Source organism: Symphalangus syndactylus, chromosome 2 (genome assembly GCF_028878055.3).
Source record: "Symphalangus syndactylus isolate Jambi chromosome 2, NHGRI_mSymSyn1-v2.1_pri, whole genome shotgun sequence".
In the NCBI taxonomy this organism is placed as follows: Eukaryota; Metazoa; Chordata; class Mammalia; order Primates; family Hylobatidae; genus Symphalangus; species Symphalangus syndactylus.
In genome coordinates, this window is record NC_072424.2 from 122627417 (window position 1) to 122653287 (window position 25871).

At 38.0% G+C, this 25871-nt stretch overlaps 1 protein-coding gene across 5 annotated transcripts in view; it reads left to right on the forward strand.

Moving 5' to 3' along the window:
* The window catches only part of UTRN (utrophin), a 516343-nt gene extending 491326 nt beyond the window's left edge, over window positions 1-25017 (forward strand). For all 5 annotated transcript variants that reach the window (XM_055266343.2, XM_055266390.2, XM_055266360.2 and 2 more), the window contains 7 exons: window positions 830-895; window positions 7749-7907; window positions 8270-8510; window positions 11098-11209; window positions 12662-12754; window positions 18797-18819; window positions 22985-25017. In XM_055266343.2, coding sequence (XP_055122318.1) covers window positions 830-895; window positions 7749-7907; window positions 8270-8510; window positions 11098-11209; window positions 12662-12754; window positions 18797-18819; window positions 22985-22993 — 703 coding nt within the window. In that variant the 3' untranslated portion in view covers window positions 22994-25017. The remainder of the gene's footprint in view (window positions 1-829; window positions 896-7748; window positions 7908-8269; window positions 8511-11097; window positions 11210-12661; window positions 12755-18796; window positions 18820-22984) is intronic.
* Window positions 25018-25871: the final 854 nt, after the last annotated feature.

Sequence of the window (25871 nt, forward strand, 5' to 3'; positions counted from 1 at the left end):
AGTGAATGAAAGTGGGATTGCAGGTATTCTCAGGAGATGGTGCGTATATGAATTACAATATGTAATTAAATTTATGCTAATGCTTTAGGACAGGGGTTTATTTTAGAGTCTATAAATAATGTAATATATAGGCTGATCTTGATGGTGTGCACAAACTTTCAGAAAAGTGGTATATACTAGGTGTCTGTGGTTCTAGTAACTAGCTATGCCTAGAGAGGTTAATTCAAGCATCATAAAAATGGTAACATTTGAACTGGGTCTAGGCCAACTAGAATTTCTAGGGGAAAGTCTTGGACTGATGGAATAATATACTCAAAAGCATTGAGCTGGGAAAGAGCATGGTTTGTTTACTGAACTGCAGGTAGGGGAAAGGGAAATAGATGAGAAAGTGAAGAGACAGAAGTTGAGGTCTGATAATGAAGAACCCAGCCACTGAAGAGTTGGATCATGTCCTTAGTTAAAGGGAAGTCATGGAGAGTTTTTATTATGAGAGGAACATCATTTTATTTGTTTGAGAATGTAACCCTCACTTCGATGAAAACCAACTAGAGGGTTAAGGAGAGCCTAGGTCTGGGAGCTCAATTAGAAGATTACGTCAGTTAGGAGACTTTACAACATGGCATAAGATAAAGGCCTACAGGCATTAAGGCAGTGGTGATAGAAAGGTAGCTCAACATGAAACGTTTTAGTTTTACAATCGTGTTAGGAGATTTGGATCTTTCCATGTTCTGTCAGAATTTTGACAATTTAAAAATGATTAAGGATGTACGTCCAATTGACCATGTCCTATATGGCCACGTTGTCTAATCTCCTTATTCTTATTTTGCAGACTGGCCCAGATGGAAAGGACTAATGGGTCTTTTCTCACTGATAGCAGCTCCACCACAGGAAGTGTGTAAGTAAATCATGAAATTAGTGCTGCCTGGGAAGGCTAGTTCTTGTACTATGGCTGTCAGAAACAATCTTCACTGACGTGGCTCTGAATCTTGATCCCAATAAAAATTATTAAGTGTGGTTCCAAAAATTTCTACGTAGATTTTATGCTTTCAAGCCACGATAGTGTAAACTCAATATGTTTATTTACTTTGTTTCATATAAGTTAATGAAAAAAATCTTACATTTGTCAACTTATATACCGCAGGAAAATCAGATTGTTTTATTTAGAATAACAGGTGTATATATTCATTCCATTTGTCATATTTCTTATTAATTTAACAAAGGTAATTTGACAGAATATGTGCCCTTTCTGTGAAATCCTCTTCCTTCCACTAGCTAACATTTTTTCCATAATATCTGCATTTAGCAAGTCTGACCCACACATGCTTAGATATATACTCCTACCCTTTATTGAAAACTGTTAACTCCTCTGCCAATATTTTATTAGCAACTAAGAAAAGCCTCATTGACTTTAGAATACTAAAAAAGATATTATATACTAAAAAGCTTTCTAGCCAATTATTTTATTTCTGATTTCCCCATATGTACATATTCCACTTGGTTGTGGAACTTTCTCAGCAAATATTTTATCACTGATTATCCCACTATTGTGTGTCATCTTATTTTGGAACTTTTCATTCTTTTTTTTGTGCCCTGGAATTCACATTTTTAATTCTGAATAATATCTAAAAGACTAATACTGTCAAGCTTATGTGACTTACAAAGCTTTATTGTGGTTTGGATCTGACGGGAAGCTGTAAAGTAGACAGAAAAGTTGTCAAACATAGTAGCTGGGTGTTTTCACTTAAAAAAAAAAAACTATGGAGAGTGCTTGGTTAAAATACTTTAAGTGCTCAAATATAGAATGTTCTCTTTCCATATTTTCTAAAACTTGTTTTATTTATTATTATGCTTATAAATAAAAGTTATCAGGAGGTTTTTCAATTTCAAATTTCAAAGATTGCATCTTAATACTTGACCGTAATGTAGTAGAGATTTATACACTGTCATTCATGTACTATGAGTGTGGAACAATTCCCAAATCAAAATAAGGGTGTATTCATAATGTTTGTTTCATATTTAACCTACTAGTGTGCATTTCATGTAAAGTAGTTAAGTATCTTGAATCTCTCCTAAATCAACAAATTTCCTCAAGGCTGACCATAGCCAAAGCGTTAAAGGAAATAAAAGATAATAATTCAGAACAAAATCTTACCTCTTTAAAATGTTTTGTCATGCCCTGTGAACACAGTAAAGGTAATGCTCAAATTTAGTATATTGTATCTTCAAATAGGAATAAATACTATTTTCAAATTTAGCACAGTTTCAGAAAAGATTGACATTTTTTAAAAAGAAAAGAAAAAAAGTCAAAAGATTAGCAGTCAGATACATTTTAATATACTGTCATTAGATATATTAACTCATTCACCCATCCAACAGATAGTTGTTATTAATATATACCTACCATGTAATGGTGTGCTGGAGCCAATTGTGAGAGCTGATTGTTACATTTTCAGGATGTTTGTAAGCTGTTTGTTAAACAGAGCCTTTTTAAAAATAATTTATGTACATGTGTATACGGTTACAATTAAATAAGTTAGATTAAAACAAAAACAAAAGTAATTCTCAAAACTCATCACACCCTAATGATTTTACTTCATTTCACTAATATCTATGCCCTTGGGATTATTTATTATAAACTTGACCATCCCGCAACCCACAGGCCACATGTGGCCCAGGACAGCTTTGAATGCAGCCCAGCACAAATTCGTAAACTTTCTGAAAACATTATAAGATTTATTTGCGATTTGTTTTTTGTTTCTTTGCTTTTTTAGCTCATCAGCTATCATTAGTGTTAGTGTATTTAATGTGTGGCCCAAGACAATTCTTATTCTTCCAATGTGGTCCATGGAAGCCAAAAGATTGAATACTCCTGATTCATTGTCTCTGTCAGGTGGTGTGCAAATGTGTATCTTTTCCCAGTTACACATTCAGTGAAGTCATGAACTTGAAATTGGCCATGATCAAAGTATTTAAACCACAGAAGTAGCAAATGCCACAAATCAAGGTCTTTTTCTGTTGGAGAACCTGTTAAACATTTACCAACTCATGACCGCCATGCACCCGATACTGCAATAGGTCTACAGATGCAGATACTGTCTCCATGAATCTTATAGGCTAAACATGATGAAGGCATTTGTGGTAAACAGAATGATGGCCCCCCAAAGATGTCCACATCCTAATCCCTGAAGCCTGTGAATATATTACTTTACATGGCAAAAGGGACCTTGCCACAGGTTTTTAATTAAGGACCTTGAAATAGAGAGATTATCGTGGATAATCCAGGTGGCCCCAGTGTAATCCCAAGGGTCCTCATGAAGGGTAGGAAGGAGAGCCAGGGTCAGAGAAGGAGACGTAGCAATGGAGGCAGAGGTCAGAGAGAGGATCTGCAGATGCTGCCGTGTTGGCTTTGACAATGGGGAATGCAGGTGACCTCAAGGTGCTAGATGATGCAAGGAAACAAATAATCTCCTATGAACCCTAGTAGGGTTTCATAGCATTATTATGAGTCCTATTTTATAAACAAGGAAACTGACATCCAGAAAGATAAACGACATGTCCATGATCACCCATATATCTATTACAATTAGATATATGAGTACGTTCGATTGACTCTGGACAATTTAAAAGGAAATTGATGTTACAAATACTACATATCTTTGAAGGAAAAACTGAGCAATGACATCTCAGGACAAGATAGGACTCATGACGGTTCTGGGGAATCTCAGAAGCGGGAACTCAAGGATGACAATTCCTTGGGCCATGGCTATCAGGATGTCTCACTCCATCTGCCATCTGCCCTTGGGTGACACTGGAAAGAAAGAATGGGGAGGCTGGCTGTGGTTTACACAGACATTGCAGTTTGCAGATCTGAAACCTAGAACAGAACAATCCTTAAAAGAAAGAAAATTATTATTTTTATTTATGTCTTGTCTACTTTCAAAAGCTCATTGAATGAATCATAGTTTTTTGTCATCTGATATGTACTAATTTTGTAATCTAGATAGTGTTTACTATGTGTGACTTAACTGTAGTATAATTATATTCTATCTAATGGTATTTCCTTGGTGCAAACCTATTATTTTTGCAACATTTTCTATTTTAGCACAAGACATACGATTGATGTTTAATGTCCCTGATCTGGTACCTCATGTTCTATCTGCATTTAAAGAGTTTGTTCTTGGTTTTTACTATATGTAATTAAGAACTAGAATGTATCTATTTTTATATTCAACATTTAGACCTAATAATCTGTGAAAAACACTTAAAACTAAAATTGTATGTTTTATATAAATGATTGTTAAATTCTTTTTTTGTGAAAACTGCCTTAACTCTCTTCCAGATACCATAATGAAAGAATGCAATGATAGTGGGGATGATAATTAAAATAATATGTTAAATTCTATCAGCTTCCCCAGAGAAGTGAATCTGTACGTTTGTTGACAACAAAAATACATCTCAAATCTAATTTTGGCTGGTTTCACTATGGATAGTCAGTCTCCAAATCTTTAAAACAAAAATTTACTTGGTATTAATATTAAGCACCGAAGTTAATCCATGAGGTCAGGTGCTGTAGTAAATGTTCTGAGGGCATAATGGTGGCTTGTGATCTTGGAGGAACTCTATGCCAGGATCTGTGGTCAGATCATGGCCACAAGATCAGCCAGGTAGCTTAGGGGATCCAAGTTTTCTTTTAATTCTTGTTGTCCTTATATTAGTTATTTTAAGTGTTTTCTTTCCATTTTTATTATTTTCTTTTAGGTATGTTATTGATAGGTGTCATAGAACTAATTTTTTGTTGTTTGTTTTGTTTGTTTTGTTTTGTTTTTGTTTTTGAGACAGAGTCTTGCTCTGTCGCCCAGGCTGGAGTGCAGTGGCACAATCTCAGCTCACTGCAACCTCAGCCTCCCCAGTTCAAGCGATTCTCCTGTCTCAGCCTCCCGAGTAGCTAGGATTATAGGCACCCGCCACCAAGCCCAGCTAATTTTTGTATTTTTAGTAGAGATGGGGTTTCACCATGTTGGTCAGGCTGGTCTCGAACTCCTGACCTCAAGTGATCTGCCCACCTCGACCTCCCAAAGTGCTGGGATTACAGGCGTGAGCCACTATGCCCAGCCAACTAATTGTTTTTTTAACTAATATTAGAATAAGTTTACCTCTTTTTTTATCATAACACCTGAGATTACCATCTACTTTAGTTCCATTTTGCATTACCCTTGCTCATTCTTTCTTTCATTTGCTATGTGGACAAAGTGCTTTGCCTGTACACGTGAATGACCTGCCTGGTCATATGAATGGGTAGGTTAGGACCGTAGATATTGCTCCATTGTCTTTGGACATTTAATATTATGGAAAATGGGAAGCTAAACCTTTCTCCACCTCTGAACATGATTTACTGTTTTATTTTGATTTCTGGCAGATTGCTTGTGATACTTTAAACTACAGACATTTTCCAGGGATACATATGAATGTGCTTCTTTTGTTATTATTATTTTTGGGTACTCTGTCTTTTTAGTTTCTATACTCAGATCTTTTTCATCCTGAGAAATGAGAAATATTTACAAGATGTTCTGCTGAACTCTTATTTTGCTGTTTTATTTTATATCTGCTATATCTTTACGCTTTGTCCATTTGTCCTATCCATATGTTAGAGCTGCTCTTTTGTCATCTTTTATCACCTCTCTCTTCACATGAACTTGGTGAGGTGCCTCCAGGCATCACTGACTTTGCATTATGTAATTCACTGACTGCAGCTCGTTGGTGTCCCACAGCTTGCTTCTGCCCCGGATAACACACAGCTAGGTTTAGGGTGTTGGCCATTTACTTCCTATGAGGAAAATATACACATACACAGACCCATATCTCTTTGCCAGATTTCTGTTTGATTTAGCTACATGGGCAACTGAGGAGCTTTTGGATTGCTTTCAAATGCTCCTCTCTGCAGTGGTGCAGTACCCATACCCTCTTCTTCTCATCCTTCTAAACCCAGGAACAAGCATGGGGTTCTTCTAGAGGTTCCTTCATTCGTTCCTCAGTGATGCTGCATTTTCTCAGGAAAGGGAATCAAAGGATGATGCCACAGTTTACTTCAATCTGTAACCCACTGATGTTCCTTATTTCCAGTTTCTAACTGTGTTGTAAAGGTCCCACCCCACCCTCTTCTAAAATTTATTTGATAAAAGCAATAAGGTCAGATTAGGTACTTATAATTATATTGTGGTCTTAACCAAAGTATATGACCTTTATTTAAATATATATATACTCACATACACACATGTACATATCTATATCTATATATTTCTAGAGAGAGAGAAAAAGAGAGGGGGTTTATTGATGAAGAAAGCAAAATAAATTAACAAGTGGCACACCTGAACTTTTGCTCTGGCTGTTTGACAAGCACAATACCAGAATATTCAGTTTTCTCAATTGCTTCATCTATCTCTCTGATCTCAATGCTTAGGACAAACCTTTCATAGGAATTCACCAACTTTCTGATACAATTTCAAGTCCATTCCTTGTTAGAGTAAACTGCAGTAACAGCAAGATGAATTTTCAAATCAGAAATTACAAGTACCAGAGGTCTTCCCCAGCATCAAGTGTTACTCATCAGCTCAAGGGCACAGGTAATCTCAAGGCTCTGGTGAAGCTGAGAGAGGCCCAGGACTGCCAGCACCACACACCAGGTTCTTTCTGGCTGCAATAGGATGCTGTCTGACTCCGGAGTAACAGAAGAAGTCTCTAAGAGACGTTTGCAGCCCCCATCGCTTACACAGGAAGGAGCTGCTTCAGTCATGAGATAGCTCCATTTGATACTCTGATAGCTACATAACTGACATGAGGTTTTCCTGCTGCCCTATCCTGTAAAGCCATCGATTCCAGGACTTGTTTACCAAAAGCCATCAAAACAGACCAGGTGCCATCTGCTAATGGACTGCCCTGCTAGCATTAGCCAGGAGATCTGGTATTTGCACATTTATAAGATCTCACTGGATCTCTCTTGTTAAAAGAAGATAAGAAATTCCGAATCTGCTAGAAAGCATTTTCTTGCCATAAATATATCAACTCTGTTAGACGTTCACTTATGTCAGTTACTAATTCAACCATGTTACTGCTATGTCTAGTTCATTAGACAAGTAGTTAGATAAATAGGAGAACCCGCATGCATTAAATGTAGTTTCTTGTTCTAAAGCAGAGTGATCAACCCTAAAAATGACCTGCTAATAATATAAAGTAAAATATCTGTAGAGACATTATAAATATCTACAATTATAATTTGTGCTGAGCTATTTAAATAAAAGAACATAAGGATTATAAACCTTGTCATATGGGTTACAAAGCATTTCAAAATTACTTTCAACCAAATTCTAAAGACAGTGAAGTCAGATGATTCTTAATTCAGTAGTCTTTTAATCAACTCTTTAGGCATGGAGTAATTGATTTTGTCTACATTATCTTTTACACTAAATGTTGTTCCCTATTTTTGTTTTTTTCTGCTGAGTAAGATGTCTCTTCTGAAGTTTGTGAGATAGAGCTGTTAGATGAAAGAAAAGCCTGAAATGTTGACTCACAGAATATACATGCTCTGCTAGATGAACTCCTTCCTAGAGTTTTAAGAGGTCATGGAGACACTGAGCTCTGAGACAAACTTGGCCCAGCCACTATCCTGTCCATCATTATTTCTACTTCCTTTATGTCCAAAAACATCACCATCCAGATGTGAGCCTCTGGGTCTGTTTCCTTTGTCTTGCTAGGGAAGACGAGCACGCCCTCATCCAGCAGTATTGCCAAACACTCGGAGGAGAGTCCCCGGTGAGCCAGCCGCAGAGCCCAGCTCAGATCCTGAAGTCAGTAGAGAGGGAAGAACGTGGAGAACTGGAGAGGATCATTGCTGACCTGGAGGAAGAACAAAGGTGTGCTAGGCCTGGGAGAAGGAAATATGTCATCCTTTCTTTTGTATGAATTTCACTGTAGCCCCCATTTATTCTCTTTTTCAAGACTATTGTCTAAGAAATCTCAGTGGAGTGAAAATTTTAGAGGATATTAACAAACTGGGATGCTGGCTGCAATACAGCAGCATTTGGGGGTTCATTGATGATGTCTACTGGGACACTTGCTTAAAACTACAATTTTATTCATGCATGCTCATCCTACTATTAATACACATTTTTATATAAGAGGAACTAGCATGAGCTAAATTTGAACCTCACAGACAATTTTGGAGAGAAGGTAATGCACATGGTAGTAATTCTGTTTCTCCCTCTTTCTGTATTAGAAATCTACAGGTGGAGTACGAGCAGCTGAAGGACCAGCACCTCCGAAGGGGGCTCCCTGTCGGTTCACCGCCAGAGTCGATTGTATCTCCCCATCACACGTCTGAGGATTCAGAACTTATAGCAGAAGCAAAACTCCTCAGGCAGCACAAAGGTCGGCTGGAGGCTAGGATGCAGATTTTAGAAGATCACAATAAACAGCTGGAGTCTCAGCTCCACCGCCTCCGACAGCTGCTGGAGCAGGTAGGGTGTGTAGAATTCAGCGTCACACCTCCCCAGGCCACGTGTCGACTGCCCTGGGACATGGTCCAGGTGTCAGGAGAGGCAGAGAAGTCCACTTTCAATTTTTTACCTCCGTAGTTAATTTAGACTGGCTTAGAAATTTCCTTTTACATGTAAGCATATAAATCCTCACTGGCACACAAAAATGTGTTTGCCCAGCTTACAATGGAATTTCCCAGTCTTCTTTAACAATGAAGTCCGCCTCAGCTCTGAACTGTTTGAGAGAAAATATCCTATGACATATATCTTCCTAAATTATACATGGGAAGCATCTGTATTAAGGAATGGCAAGAGACCTGAAATTGGCATTCTAAAGCTTTCTTCCAGTGAGACAAGAATGCTGACTCCAAGAATCATTATTTTCTATTTTCAAGAAATTGAGTTAAAGAAGGTTATTAATTTGCTACTATTATTTCCTAACACTGGACCATATTTTATGGGAGTTGCTTGCAAGCTTTCTGGATGATAAGAAATACAATTTACATTATGATGAATACATACATGTATGGAGAATACAAAATAATACTTGCCCTTATAGAGAAATGCCAGCTCTTATTTTCTATTTTCCCTTTCTTCCTCCCTCCCTTTCTTCCTTCTATTTTTCTTTCTTAATGCTGGTCAGGACCTACTAAATTGATTCAATAACTCATCAGTGGGATATAAAAGAAGCATCAATACAGTTTCTGCCTTTCTGGTGCCTGCTGTCTTGTTAGAGATCACAGCAACATACTTTCATATGTGAAGACACAGCACACTGTAGGGAATTAAGTGCTTGATGGCACACAGTAGTTAGGAATAGGAGTGATGTCTCTGAAGTAGTGATGGAGAGACCTTTGCAGCAGGTGCAGGGAGCGTAGAGTCCCAGCACAGGGGCCAAGAGCTCCTCTCTCTTGAAGAATCCCTGACATCAACATGCATGTCATCTTTTGTCTTTTTCTCTAGCCTGTGCTGTGTGGAGCTCCTATGTGGTATAATAGGAGTGCCTTTCTCCAGAAATGATTTATTGACTCAAAGCAGGAACAACTTTCTCTCCAGTGATTCTCTCAAATTTTAGAAAACTACCTTTCACAGTTGCTCTCAGTCTTTTCAACTTACCAGAGTAATTCAAAACAGTGTCATTTCTGCTTTACCTACACATAGATCACTCTTTATAACTTGACCATACACTTTCCTCTATGTCTCTCAGTGTTTCAGAATTTGAGTGAGGCTGTTCAGTGGAAGGCTTACTTCGGGGCCTCCCAATCCCACATATTTGGAAAGTAAGAGTTTCCCAAGAGTGACCCAAGACGTGGGTTTCTTGAAGCCCTCCGGAATGTTTGAGTCTTACTTACTGCCAGCCACATGCATTGAAAAAGTTACATTTTTCATTCTGTGAACTTGAAGTTTCTGAATGGTGCTGTGTGAGGGATGGATTTTGTCTTGCAATCTCTTGTTTAGAATATGAAGTGTTAGTGTTAACAACTTAGTGCATAGATGGAATTGCTGCAGAAGGAAGCTGTGCTCAAAACCTTTATTTGCCATGGCTGGTTGATGCTCACAGGAGAGCAAAAGGCTTTTCTGTTCACCCTTGCCTTCCCCTACTCCCTCCATCCCATTAGACAGTGCTGTCTAATGGCTCATGTGCCTTGAGAATCACACAGTAATGCTTTTAGAGATAGCTGATATCCAAATGGCTCTCTATATCCCAGACTGCAGAGCTCTTATCTCTTCTAAACAATTTAGGATGATGAATGCTAGAAGTAGATGGAAAATTCAACTCTGATAGTAAAAACTGGCAGAACTACCAGGCTTCAACTAATATAGATTTAATGGAAAAATATGCATGAAAAACTTGCAACATCTGCATTCCCTATATGGTGGCTCACACGTTCTAATTTGACCATATATATTTCAGCGTATCCGTATTGAAGATTTGTGTGAGTGCTTTTATGAAGTATTTACTAAGTGTCAGGCTGTTCTAACCATTTTAGAAATAGTCATTCTTCACTCCCCTCACAAAACCCTATAACATAGCACTATCATTACCCTCCCCATTTTACAAATAATGAACTTAAAGCATGGAAGGTTCTACAGTTTTCCCAGAATTACACAGCTTATGAGTGGCAGAGTGGGAATTAGAATCCAGGCAATCTAAATCCATAATCATGCTTCTAACCACTCTCCCAATATTGCCTTGGAATATGAGCTGATTTTGAAATTGGATAAATTTACTGTATTAGAAACCCAGTGCTGATGTTTAAAATATGAGTGGACTATGCTTATGAATTCACTTAACATTAAAACAATAGAAAAATTGAGGGATAAAAAATGGTGTTGATAAATGAATCTTGCAGCATAACCAAGTGGGTTCTTCAAGGTGTCCAAGCGGAAAGAGAAGGACCAAAGCCCCCACCAAGCTGATGCTAAAAATGTATTGAAAACATCTGAAGGCATAGACTTCTATATGATTTAATTATCCATGGTGAGGGCGGGGAAGTTGAAAAGGAAATGTTTTTCCTTATGATTATTTGAATCCTTTCCCTGCTTTAACCTCTGAATGTGGTTCCAGCCCGAATCTGATTCCCGAATCAACGGTGTTTCCCCGTGGGCTTCTCCTCAGCATTCTGCACTGAGCTACTCGCTTGATCCAGATGCCTCCGGCCCACAGTTCCACCAGGCAGGTCGGTGTCCCCAACACACAGCTCCTCTGCTGAGTCTGCTTTGTGCTTTGCCATTTGTTTGTGTTTCCTGTTAAGTAACATTCTTACACAGTGGTGCCTTAGGAAGTAAAAGAGTTCTTGTATTTGGTCTTAAATAGGTGCAAATCCATTTCAACAATATCAAAAAGCAAACAATTTCAAATAAGCTGTAATACACTTGTTTATATAATCTGTAGAAGTGGATTGAATTTTGGATGAAAAAGCCTCCTCTGCCCTTTAGAATGAGCAAGAAATTAAATTATTTGCTTTGTGAATGATTTTTTTAGTACACTTTCTGTCTCTAAAATGTTATATTGTACATATTCAGGATTAATAATATTATACCAAACATTATGGTTGTATCTGCCAAGGCGTGGAAACTCATTTATTCACTGTTCTTCATCCTAATCCCCTTAGACATTGTCATGCCTGTCCCATCAGAGGCAGAGGCCCCACACAGCCCGTCCTTGGTCACAATGAGGACCTGTCACGATGCTAGGAAGGACTCAGTAAACTAGGTGTTAACCAATGACATTTTGTTATCAATTAAATTAAAATTCTAGAATTTTACTGAGAACTATATATTGTAACCAAATTAATTTCTTGGTGGGATAACTTTTGGTACATTAACCAGAAAAAAATTAAAATATCAGCCGGGGGTGGTGGCTCCCGCCTGTAATCCCAGCTCTTTGGGAGGCCATGGTGAAACCCCATCTCTATTAAAAATACAAAAATTAGCCGGGCGTGGTGGAGCGCACCTGTAGTCCCGGATACTCGGGAGGCTGAGTCAGGAGAATCACTTGAACCCGGGAGGCGGAGGTTGCAGTGAGGTGAGATAGCACCAATACACTCCAGCCTGGTGATGGAGGTTCCGTCTCAAAAAATATATATATTAAAATATTAAGATTATTTTCATATTTTTTAAATAAGAGAATTATTTTGACTATGGATTATAGAATAAAAACACATCCTAGTTAAAGGTATCTTAAATAAGATGCCTTTACTTTTGTGGCAGGATAAGCTGGCCTAAGCTGAAGTCTCCAAAAAGAAAGGAGGACAGAAAAAGAAATTGGTGGAATTTTTTTTGTGTGAAAACATACCTGTGGTGCAAAAATAATAGATTTCTCATTCAAACACTGAAATAATAAGACTATATTATTTGTTTTTCACTCTCATATTTTTCAGTCCCCTGGTGTGTGCATTCTTTCTATGCAAACAAACAGCTAGTACATGTTAATTATGTAAAATTATATTACCAACACTCAAGCAAAAATGTTTTGGGTGTATTCCCCTAAAATTGTCCTCTGCAGTGGGAACTCTTTTCACATTGATATTTAGAGGCTGGTAGGAGTACTTCCTCCTGAATTTGGGTTTTAGTGGAAGGCTAGACATTAATTTGAGAAGCTTTGTTGTTCTCTTTATTTGCTGTCACAGCGGGAGAGGACCTGCTGGCCCCACCGCACGACACCAGCACGGATCTCACGGAGGTCATGGAGCAGATTCACAGCACGTTTCCATCTTGCTGCCGTGAGTATGAAAGATCGCAACACCACAGCTGCGCCTGTTCCTTCCCTTTCTCTTTTTCTGCATGCGGCCCTTCGCCTTCTTCCTTAAGATAACAAAAACCTTATTACAAACAGGACTGAATATTATTTGAAAATAAGGGAAACATTATATAAGAAAATGAAGCTCAACCTAGATACTATCAAGTCACGGGGGTACAGTTGCAATCCAATTCTGCTCTTTGAGATTTTTCAATATGCCCGATGGGTGATAAAATGAAGGCAAATAAAGTAATAAGTCTGGTTTTAAGAAGAAATTATCCTCTTCGATGCAAGCTATCGTAAGGAACACATCTTAGTTCAAAGAAGAGCTTTCAGTGGCATGCCAGACAAGGCATGAAAATAGCCTTGCTAGTGTAATTCCCTCTCTTTTCTTCAAATGTTGTTCTCCAATGTCATCAGACTCTAGTGCAGAAAGGGATTATTTTCAGATTTTCCTTTTTTTTTCCTGCTGGTTTCTTTTCTCATGGAATAAAATAGTCATTGTATAAAGGCCAAACAATTTAAGGCATCATAGATTAGGACTCTGTGAAGTTTCCATCTGAACAACCAAGAGCCAGAAAATAACCAAATTCTGGGGGAAATTATATAATAATTCTTACTTATTCATTTTTTTCCAAATGTTTTGTCTTCAGCACCTTGCCACCTTGCAATTTTGGCTGAGCTCTCACCTAAAACACTTCTGGTGTTTCTAGCAGAATATATACATACAAGTAAACTGTATATATATACATATATGTACAAGTAAACTATATATACACATATATATACAAGTAAACTGTATATATATACGGTGTATATATATATGCACACACACACAAATATATAAATATAAATTACTTAGTGCTATAATTATATTTCAATTAATCTTTGAAAGGATTTGAAGACATTATTTGTAATTTTAGAGAGATTTACTCTCAAACTGATTTTAAATCCAGGGCAGTCACTAAAATAAGAATTCATGTAAAGCATAGCCTCTTATTTTACCCTTGTCGGTCATCTCCTTAGAAAATGCCATCCCAGGCTGAGCACAGTGACTCACACCTATAATCCCAGCACTTTGGGAGGCCGAGGCTGGTGGATCATGAGGTCAGGAGTTCAAGACCAGCCTGACCCACATGGTGAAACCCCGTCTCTACTAAAAATACAAAAATTAGCCGGGCATGGTGGCATGCACCTGTAATCACAGCAACTCAGGAGGCTGAGGCAGGAGAATCACTTGAACCTGGGAGGTAGAGGTTGCAATGAGCCGAGATCATGCCACAGCACTCCAGCCTGGGAGGCAGAGTGAGACTTTCTCTCCAAAAAAAAGAAAGCCATCTGAAATGAGGAAAAAGAGATTATCAATTGTCAGGAGTGTAGGTAAATAAGATATATTGACTTCATTTAAAAATTATTGTTTATTTTATACAACTTTGTAATTTTTAAAATACCATCATTAGCAGAATGTGAAAACAGCTATTTAAAATATATTTCTGGCCCAGGTGTGGTGGCTCATGCCTGTAATTCCAGCACTTTGGCAGGCTGAGGCAGGTGGATCACTTGAGGTCAGGAGTTTGAGACCAGCCTGATTAACATGGCGAAACCCCATTTCTACTAAAAATACCAAAAAAATTAGCCAGGCATGGTGGCACAAGCCTGTAGTTGTAGTCCTACCTACTTGGGAGGCTGAGGCATGAGAATCGCTTGAACCCGGGAGGCTGAAGTTGCAGTCAGCTGAGATGATGCCACTGCACTCCAGCCTGGGCAACAGAGTGAGACTCTGTCTCAAAACAACAACAACAACAACAAAATAAACAAACAAACAAACAAACATATATTTCTTTGTGAATTTTCAGGAATATTTGCCTAAAGATTATATTATGGTTTCCACCAGCACATGAATATATCTATTTGTATTTTGCCAGTGTGCTGTTTCTCAGGTTTTCATTTGTAGATTTACTATAATGCTTCTCAAAGTTTGCAGAATCGCATTTACACTATGTCAATCTCCACACCCACCTCCCTACCCCCAAAAGCACATGCATGCATGTGCGCACACATGTGCACACATATAGAGACACTTTCGGCTCTGTAGAGTCTCACAAAAGCTTAAGAGGGCCACTGAATGCTCACATGCTGCCAGATTGTTGCTTATTTTCTAGGCTCTGTAACCACCGTAATAGAAAAACTGATTAAAACTAGTTTATTAATTATAATTCAAGGTCAAATTTATTTAGAGGTTTTGATTTTCAGTTGTATGTTACTTAGTGAGTAGATAAAACCTCATCATAGTCTTTATGAGCCAGAATTAAATTCTTAAAGGAAATTACTTTTTAGTTCAGCTTATACCTAAATAACCTTAATAATTAAAAAATCATGTACATCAAAGCATGTTTAGAAGTTTTTATTTAAATATCATGGACTTTTCAATTGTAAAAGTCAGTTAGCAGTGACAGCCAGGATGGGAAACGTGTTTCAATATGTACCTTATAATAAATATAAAATATATAATTCCCATATTAAAAATTTTACTCTAAAAATGTGGGATTTTTTACAAGTTCCATTTCCTAAAGAATTTACTCTTAAATTTTTCTCAAAGTATACTCTGACATCTAGATTTTACAAAAGATGGACCCATGTGGTTTTAAAACAGAACATTATTAAAAATAAATAATCATAATTTAGAGCAAAAATGAATTGTAAGAGGTAAATGTATCTCTTTTTATGGCCTCCCTTTAAAGGCAAGTATAAAATTCCTATTGGTTGGGGATCTTGTTAGCTATTCATTGATATTGGTTCCTGACAGGAGTATACACAGTACCTTCAATGGGACCCACATCACAGAGATTCATCCTCTCCCCTGCATTGGTCCCCTCCACCAATGTCATTCTCAGTGTTCAGAGAGTGGTTTATGGAGCCCTGAGATTCCTTAATGTTTATTAAGCTTGAATCACATTCGTCAAAAACTCAAAACCTACTGAAATGCAATGATTTCCTTTTAAATATGTTTGTATGTAAAATACCCATACCTTCTATTTGATAAAAAGCTGTTGGTTTAAAAGTATTGGTTTGGAGCAGCTGGCTTCATGTTCTCATAGTCTTAACTATGCACATTCACAAATATTTATAATAGCCATAGTTTTCTGAATGAACATTACTAGTCATGTCTTCTTTTCAAGAATTCAAGCACATCCATGTATGAAATGATGAAAAGTGTATTTTAGAATCCTTTGAAATCTCCATGTTTTAATTTTTGGCTTCTGAAAGTTCTGCTATTTGTATTTTTTCTCTGGTATTATAAACATATACAAGATAGGGACAGCTTTCCTTAAAAATAAAAGCTGAATTTACTTATTTATAAAATTGATACATATTTTCATATTCTGCCTGTAATTATTAAACCTTTTGAAAATTGATGCAGAATAGAAATCAGCATGGGAGGTAGACTTGGTACCCAGTGCATGTTTCTTTCTCTCTTTTTTTTTTTTTTTTTTTTTTTTTTTTTTTTAGGCAGAGACTCACTCTGTTGCCCAGGCTGGAGTTCAATGGCACGATTTTGGGTCTGTATAACCTCCACCTCCCAGGCTCCAGCAATTCTCGTGCCTCAGCCTCCCAAGTAGCTGGGACTACAGGCACATGCCACCACGCCCAACTAATTTTTGTATTTTTAGTAGAGATGGGGTTTCACCATGTTGGCCAGGCTGGTCTCAAACTTCTGGCCTCAAGTGAACCACCCACCCTGGCCTCCCAAACCACTGGGATTACAAGCGTGAGCCACCACACCCGGCCCCAATACATGTTTCTGACTTGAGTGAATGATTACATTTTCTAGCTGGGAAGGTTTCCTTGTAGCATTCCTAGATAGTACTCAGAACGTTTTGTAGGATTCATTTGTTCTTTTGTCCCTTTAAAGTTGCTCAGCCAGCAAATATTTTAATAAGCCTTTGTGATTCCCAAAGCTTACCAACCACCTTTGGTGAATTTATCTAAACAAATCAGATTGGCACCCTCCCAATGTCAAGCCAATCCCTTGAGCCCCTGTAACTAATGAGAACTTTAAAAATGCTTGTTGCCAGCATACAATGAATTGATCTTCATGTTAATCTTGACTTTTGATCCTTTGTGGATTAAAAATTAGCATGGCCCCAAATGAATTTCCACTCTTGGCAATCTTGGAATTAAAATGAGACTCTGTATTCATAAATCCTAATTGTGTGAATTGCCTAGTTTAACATTACCGTTTTTTAACTGTGTCTACACATTGTTGCACATAACACTTTAGAACTCCTTTGTCTGAATTAATATCCCAGTTGATCCTGATAGCATCCTTGAATTATGGCCTTTTAAAGTCTTTTTTAAATTATTTATGTTGAGTCTTAGAGCACAGAAGCAGGCATTTCCTTCACTTCCTGGCAAGGAGGTAAGGAAAAGGGTTTAAATGTACTGCCAATTAACAAGTGTACATACTAAAATTCCCACTGACTGCAGTAACCATTTTTATTTTTTGGTATAAGTTTTTTTTGTCCATTTTTTACTTATGTCCTTCAAATGTATGGAATACTGGCAGTAAGCCAACTAATTTTTGCTGATAGACCAAGAAATGCTTTCAAAATTATTTTTGACCCACAGGCATATTTTTACTATGAATTGCCTATGTTTATTAAGCTTGAATGGCATTCATCAAAAACTCAAAACCCACTGCAATGCAATGATTTCCTTTTTAAGATATTTTTGTGTGATTTGTTCAGGCAAATACCCATAGCATTTTATTTGATAAAAGGCTGTAAGGTTAAAAGTATTGGTTTAGAGCAAAATGGATTAGACTTCTGTCTAGGGTTTGGCTATTTGTTATATTTGTTACTTGCAAGAGAAGCATAACTCTGTCTGTTTTAAAAAGAGTGTGTAAACCTATGGTGTACTTAATAATAATTCAACTCAGCTATCCCTTGGACACTGTGGAGGGCCACTCTTTTCTCCTGGATGTAACTTACAGATCTGGTAGAACTAGGCTCCTTTTAGCCTGATTTCTCCCCCAAATACTGGGCCTCACACTTTCCCTCCAGACGTTATAGGAAGGGTACTCTTCATGCCTGCTCTTTTTTTCTCACAAAGCTCCCAGCACACAGCACATGGTCACTGATGTCCTTTCTCCCACTCAGCATAGAACAGTGAGAGGTGGAAGGAGTGCAGCATGCTAGATGATTAGGGACAACTTTTATTTGACCAAGAACAGATGTTGCCGTTATTGGGGGACAGATCTCCTCTTTTTCTCCCAGCATTGAGAACGAGATGATCATGTAGCAAAGGGGGGACGAAAAGCAGATGCTTTAGAGAAGAGACGGCAGTGGCTGCCCCTGCAAAGCCCGCCAGATCGTCTTCACTGTCATGGGCTCTGGAACCAAAAAGGAATTGAGCTATCTGTGTGGCAAGGAGAATTAAACGCCCTATTCTAACTTCTCCATTGTTCCTAACTGGGCCCATCCAAGGGACTATTATTATCCCAAGTATCCAGAAGGACACAGGATTAGGCCAGCGCTTTCCTTGATGCAAGTACTTGGCCACTATTTTCCTGGGCTTTAGGGTCCAGGGTGTGTCAAGGGTGGGTCAAGGGAGGCAGAAACCAAAGACTTACGCCTCCAGTGGTCCCTTGGTCAGAATTAGTACTCAACAAAGTAAGTAGATGTGCTCTGTTCTGATACATAAACCAAATACACAGTATCATTTAAATAGGAAATGAGATTGTTTGCAAGACTAAGTGCTCAGTGAATGCTTTAGTGTATGCACTAAATCTTAAATCACATGGGATAGGAGAAAGTAACCAGGAAAACTAGCCCTTATTAAAGCATTAAGCCAGGAAAAAAAAAACAAAATGTGTTTCTTGTTTTTCCTATTAGCATCCATTTAACAACTGGGCTATTATTACCCTACGTAGAGTGATACTTTCCAAGCATTTGCATGCCTGAAAGTTGGAACCAACAAAGTAACAGGACTGCCATTAAGTGATTTCTTTTGTTTTCTCTTTCAGCAAATGTTCCCAGCAGGCCACAGGTAAGAGTTAATGCGTTGGTTGGCTCTATGTTACTGATCCCAACCTAGAGTAAGCAGATTATCCACCACTGATTTTATTCCTACTTTATTCTCCATGTAAATAAGTAAACTTACTTGACATTTAAATGTTAGTTGATTCTGTACAACAGTTTGTCAGTCTGGGGGTGGGGGGTGGCTCCCAAGCCACAGATACCAAAAATACCACGTGTTTGATCCTTTGTGTTCTAACAGCTTTTTAATGGCGTCTTAGGTGCTACATAAAGTCACTCTAGATAGATTTGACCACCACTGCTCTCTCAAATGTCTGCTTAAGGTGGCTATCACAGAACATTGACCTAAAAAAAAATGACTGGTACCACAGAGGTGGTTTTACTTTGTAGGGGAAAATATTTCAATTTTGTACTTAAAAATTGCTGTGAAGTTTTGGCAGCTATAGCCTTATGCCTTTTAGTATTTTCTATAAACCAAAAAGTGTATGAGACAGGTCTCAATTAATTTAGAGGTTTACTTTGCCAAGGTTGAGGACACACCTGAGGAAAAGAGAGACAAGTTTCATTAGGATTTGTAGGCTATGTTTTGTTTTGTTTTGTTTTTTGTTTTTTTGTTTTTTCCCAAAAAGGATTTTGAGGGCTTCACAAAAGGAGAGCAGGCAGGAGTGGTGGAGGAACAGTCTATTATGCATTTGTCTCACGCTCAGTAAATCTGCATTTTATATAATTAAGATAAAGTATGCCTAGAGTAGAAGAAGCAATCAAATACGCATTTTTCTCAGGGTGGGCGGAGAGATGACTTCTAGTCCTGCCTTTGTCCTGTAAAGATAAGCTGTTAATTCACGTTGACAGGGTGAAATTCAACAAAACTCTGTTTTAGAGTAAAGATTTGAGGGCCCTGAGAAATTTCCTTGTGAGCAATTTGTGAGGGAGGTCGCTGGCCTTCTATCTTTGCAACTATCTGCTTAGGAAGGTAGTTTTTGTGTGACTCAGTTCCCACTTTTAATTCTTCCCTTTAGCATAGTGAGTTAGGGATCCTGAGATTTTGTTTTCCATTCACATTTTCTTATCACATACTTTTAGTAATAATGTGCCACAAAGCCACAGCAGCTTTGGAGAACATTTTCTTTCATGAACTTGTTTACTAATCTTTTTGAAACAATGAACCTTCTGAATGATGTCTTATTGGCAAGAAAGGCTGGGATCTTAACTAAAAGACAAGGGTATGTGAAGTAGACTAGGCGTGTGGCAAGCTGTGGGTGTTCTCTCCTGCTTGCTTCTGTTGTCTAAGTGAATTGGAAGCCGGGACTTTAGCAGGGAGTGAGGTTGGGGAGGAGGTGTCAGAAGTGCGAGGAGTGACTGGAGGATGTGTGATAGCTTCTTGGAGAATAGAAGAGCAGATGGCCTGGGAAATAGAGTGTGACTACAAGCAACATTAAAGGTGCCACTCATGAATTTAACATGAGGCCATTCTGCAGGGTTGTAAGTTGCCCTCTAGGCGTATTCACGTTCATGAGCACAGGCACCAGAGTGGGCTGAGTATTGGCATTTAAAAAGTTGAAGTTGGGGTTTGACAAAGTGAGTACAGTGATTCAAGGGAAGAGGCAAAGAAGTGATTATAATGATTGAACCAGATGCTTAAGCTCAGTAGCGAAAGGAATGAGGAAATGTCCAGTGTAGGAGACAGAAATAAAGATGGGAGGATCAATGGATCCCTTTATCAAAGGATGGATAAATTTGCAGTTGTAGGGGAAGTAAGCTGTGGAAGTAGAGGTGTTTGTCAGAAGCTGGGTTGAGTGATATTGAAATTAGAGGGGTTGCAAGTACTGGTAATGGTGCATATTTGGACCTTTGTGTGAATGGCTAAGAAGGTTGGAGGACAGGACCATTGGAGGAAAAGAGCCTAAAGAACCAAGAAGCCAGAGTGCTGGAAGAATCATTTCCATGGGTGTTGAAATCACTAATATTTAAAAATAGCTTTAGAGTGGGTGACATTGAGCCATTTTTTACTTCAAGAAGTGAAGGAACATGACCTACGGAGTCAGTAGATGACTGCATAATGGATTCGTATAGTCTGATGACATGAGATTCAAAGCTGGGTGTTTTTAGGGAGAAGAGAAAGAAGATACCCCAAAGGCCTCAGTGAGGACCAAGGAAGACTCATGCAGTGTATGAGGAATGGGGGAGGGTGGGGAGGGGAAGTCCTATGTGAGAGGGTTATGAGGGAAGCTGTGTCTTCAGGTAGATGCAGATATTGATTAGAGCAAGTAGATGCAGGCAGCATTCAGAGAAGGGTTTGGGAACACGGGTTTTGTGGATCACAGGCCACATGACCTATATGACAGGTTTCAAGAGCTAGGAAGGGTGAAGCATGAGGACACAGAAAGGGGTGTGCAGATCACTATATGACCGGAATACAGATGATGGAAGGGCAACAGGAGTCTAGAGCTTTTTAGGGTGGCCCATTAAAATTAAGGATAAAGGGTACAACGAGGTTAGTCCTGATGGTCCCCAGGTGGAATGAGGCTGTGAATGACAAAGGCAAGGAGGGAAGAGAGAATCTTTTAAAATCCTCAGATATAAGTGCTCAGAATTTAAAGCGAGAAATGATCTTAGGAGGCCTTCTCCTCCTACTCTGTTTCTAGATTTTAGAAATTGAGTTTACAAAGAGCTAAATGGTTCCTGGTTATATAGCAACTTAGTGGATGGAGCAAACATGCAACTCAATACAAGAGGCCCCTTTCCCATTTTCTTCCTTCCCTCTCCATGTGTTTTTTGTTCTTTGCTTTACCCTTCAGCATTTTCCTTCTCTTCTCTTTTCTTCACTTTTCATGTCTTGGGTTGAATGGAAATTCATGAAAAGTATATATTTTCACCTGGAGGGTTGGGCTAATATTTACATAGCATGATCTTAAATTTTTAGAATTCTGATACCTAAAAGGAGACGTATTGTGTGTCCAATTAATAGACACATCTAATTCTCAAGGATAATGGAGTATATAGACATAATTCAAAAATCCTCTTGGCTTTATATTCAACATGAATCAGCGCCAGAGTTTCAGTTATCAATGTTAGTATGTAACAAAATATTCCTTTCTCATATAGAGTTAATCTCTCCCCTTCTCTGTCCTCAAACCACTTTGAATTTACTATGGCCAGCACTTACCTCATATTAGAATTGAATGAGGCTGCCTGGCTGAGATATCTTCCACACCTGCTTCGTAGGAGGGCCTCCCCTCAGTACAATGCCTGAAACCCATCAGTGTTTGCTGAATTTTTGCTCCCTCTAACATGGCAATCAAATGTTCAAAATGGAGAAGCAAGTGTCTGAGGAATCCAAATTTGAATAGTCATGGAGAATAGGCTCTAGGCCAGAGTCAAATGAGTTTGCTGCTTTCAGCATACCTGGGAAAAGGAGGGGCTCCATGGGCAGCTTTTCCAGTGGCTTCATTAGGAAAGTGCTTCCAGGGAGCAGGATAAAGTCCCACATAAAATAAGGTGGAAAGACGGAGTATCTTTCCTGAGGGTCCAGAAAGGCCTTTTATGATTTATGAGGCATGGACCAGTTTGGATGATTTCATTTTAGAATTTTTTTTATTTTTTTCTAATTTCAAAATCCTTTTGGAAGACCAAATGTTTGACCCTCCCTTCAAAAGGTTGATACCACTTCCATGAGTGTGGCCTGGATTTATATTGTCTCTGACCTGGGACATTTAACTGGCACCACTGCACACCCTTAGGTTATGATTCCTGCCTTCTCTTCCTCTTCTCTGGACTCCAGCTTGGAATCAAGATGGGTTGGCACTGTTAGGGTACCCCCTCTACAGATGACCTCCCACAGTCCCCCAGGAAGACATGGGATATTTTCACCAGCCTCATTCACTCACCATTGGTACCTCCAGCAGAAAGAAATGAAGTCCTCTCCATTTTAACTTAGCTTCCAGCCTGGCCAAGAGAAAAGACTTTCAGACTTCCGTGTAAATCAGCTACGGTGATAGAAAGCAGACTAGGTAACTTCAGCATGAGAGGGAGGGACCTCATTGCAGGAAGCAAAAGTCATATGGGAGTTAAGACTCCTGAAAGAAGCACTTTTATTTTCTTGAAGAATTGACAGATCTCTGCTTCCTGGAATGTTTTGTGCAAATTTCTGACAGTGCTATTTTCCCTTCCCACAGGCAATGTGAAGTATTCATCCGGCCAACCAATGTTTCCTGACGTACAGTGTTTCCCTTTTCAGCAAATGCCAATTCCAAGTTTCATTTAATCAGAAGCTCCATGGCTCCTTGGCCCACGGTGTTGAGTGCTGACTGTGTGTTCTACTGAAAGAGTAAAACACTGACTATCCAAAGAGAAATGGATATTTTGTTTTTATAATAACCATATATTGTTGTTTTCTTCTTCCCTTTCTATGCAAGTGTAAATTAATGAGCAGAGAGGTATTTGGAAATGGTAATACATTTGTCACGGATCTGTATAATGTATACAGCATTGGGAAAGTGGGTGGGGGCTTTCTAATATGATGCCGTCTGTTTAGTAACTATGACAAAGCTTACATAAGAATTAGAAGACCACTTTACGTTTTTACATTCCTTCTGCTGTTCATATTAACCCTGCACAATAACTTCGTTAGTTCTTTGACTCTTTTACCACAATGTTGTGGTTATTTATAATTTATCAGCCATATAACCAAATAGATGCCAAATAGATCCATGTATTTGTTTTCCATGATTTGGCCACATTAATAAATTCATAAATTTCAATCAAATATCTTATATATACACACGTATGGTTTAAGCTACAGCCCTGTGTATGCCATTTAACTTTATTTGATGTTGCCCACTTACTTCTTTGCTGACCACTTGGATAATTGTAATAAAAATCCTATAGGCCTAAATGGCACTTCTCTGGGGATATTTTTTCCTGCATTTTATTCCCTTTTTATATAAGTAGGAATTAATTATTTATTTTATGTCTTAATCTATTTGATAAAGAAGACTACATTATAATAATCTCAAAGATCATATTACCAAAGGTTGCCCACTTAAGCATATTTTCATTTTGACACAGAAACAAAAACTAGTACAACCTTTCCTAGTTTCCATGTCTTGATTTTCATCATTACATGCACAGCAGACCTTTACCTATTGTGATACCGGAACACATCACTGTCTTTCGTTCCCTTCAAAGAGAATTTTATTGTTGTTTTGTATTTTCATGTCCTTAATAGTTCTTGAAACTCCTAGTTGTTTTCTTACTGAAAGCAGACACATATTTAGTGCACGGCTTATTTTACCTTTTGAGTGAAAGATCAGATGTTTTTATACCTTTCACTTGATCAATATATTTGGAAAGAATGTTTATCAAAAGTCTATGTCACTGCTTCTACAGAAGAATGAAATTAATGCTTAGGTGATGGTACCTCCACCTACATCTTTGAGTGCATTCAATTATGTATTTTGATTTAGCTTCTGATTTAACATTTAATTGATTCAGTTTAAACATGTTACTTAATTACCAAATGTAGAGGAACCAAAAAAAGGTGAAAACAATATGTTTTGATTCAAACATAAAGACATGAAAACATAAAGACATTTTAACTTTGGGTTCTCTTTAGCTGGGATCTGGCCAGAAGGAGGCTTAAAGTTTGAAATTGCCATGATTTTAGAATAGGTTGGGTGGGTTGGGGGGCAAGGGTGTCTATTTGCAGCAGAGATATTTTGAAAAGAAGAAAATTGTTTTATATAAAAGGAAAGCCATGACCACCTTTCTACCTCAGATCCATCTTCATCCATTGCATTGGAAACTGCTTTATGCTGCTGCAGTCTGCAAAGTCTAGAGCTTTTATCAGGCCATGTCATACCCAAGAAAGCACCTATTTAAAGAAAAAACAATTCCCTGAGCTCTCAACTCCAAGTTGTAGATTTGGTGTCTTCCTTGTTCTTACTTTAAAAAGTCATGTGTTAATTTTTTTTCTGCCTGTATTTGTATGCAAAATGTCCTCTATCTGCTATTAAAGAAAAGCTACGTAAAACACTACGTTGTAACCTTCTAAGTAATAATAAATAAAAAGAAATATATTGCAGTAACAACAATGGGAAGTAAGTATGTAGTTCTTTTGAAATATGTGGTAAAGAACTAATCACAGACTATCATCTAATCTGGTTACATATTGTATTTTTCATCCTGAATAAAAGTGATTTTAACACAAGATGACTTTGATATTCTTCAGCTGGGTTCACTGATAGAATCTGAGTTTTGAATGCACATTTATGAAAATAAGGTATGGAGATAGCCTGTGTCCTGATCCATCTACATTTTTTCCTGCAGTTTCTCTCATACACACTAATACAGTCTCCTGCTGCTCTCATTCTCTCTCTCTCCCCTATTTCTTACACATACATATAATTATATGATTCTCAATTTATTTTACATATAGAAGGTTTATTGATAGAGAAAAGTAATATTGGATGAAAAATGTGTACATAAAACCTGTTGAGTGTTTTAATAACTAGATGCTATTGACATTAAGTTCCTTTCAAATCTACTTTTAGTTTCATGCTCTCAAATACTGTATGCTTTTTATCCGTATGCTGGATTTTAACCACTGTGGTAGGTTTAATCAATTTCTGAAGCCATTCAATGGGAAGCAATGTTGAGAATCATGTTGCTTGATTCTAAAATTAAAAGCTATCTATGAACTAGAAAAATCATCTAAAATATAATTTGTTAAAATAAGGAAAACTGATACATTCTGACAAACAAACATTTTAAACATCCTGTGTACCACTAAGTAATGCTGACATTAAACATTCCTGAGAAAACAGTTGATTTCCAGCAACTTGTTGACTAGGTAGCTGAAAATAGAAGTAAGAACAAATGAACAAGTTTTGCTTTCATATTGCTGTGGTTTGAATGTGTCACCCACAGTTCATGTGTTGAAAATTTAATCCCCAATTCCATAGTGTTGAGGTGTGGGACCTTTAAGAAGTGATTGGATCATGAGGTCAGAGGTCATGAATGGATTAATGTCATCACAGTAGTGTGTTTGCTATCTCAAGTGGG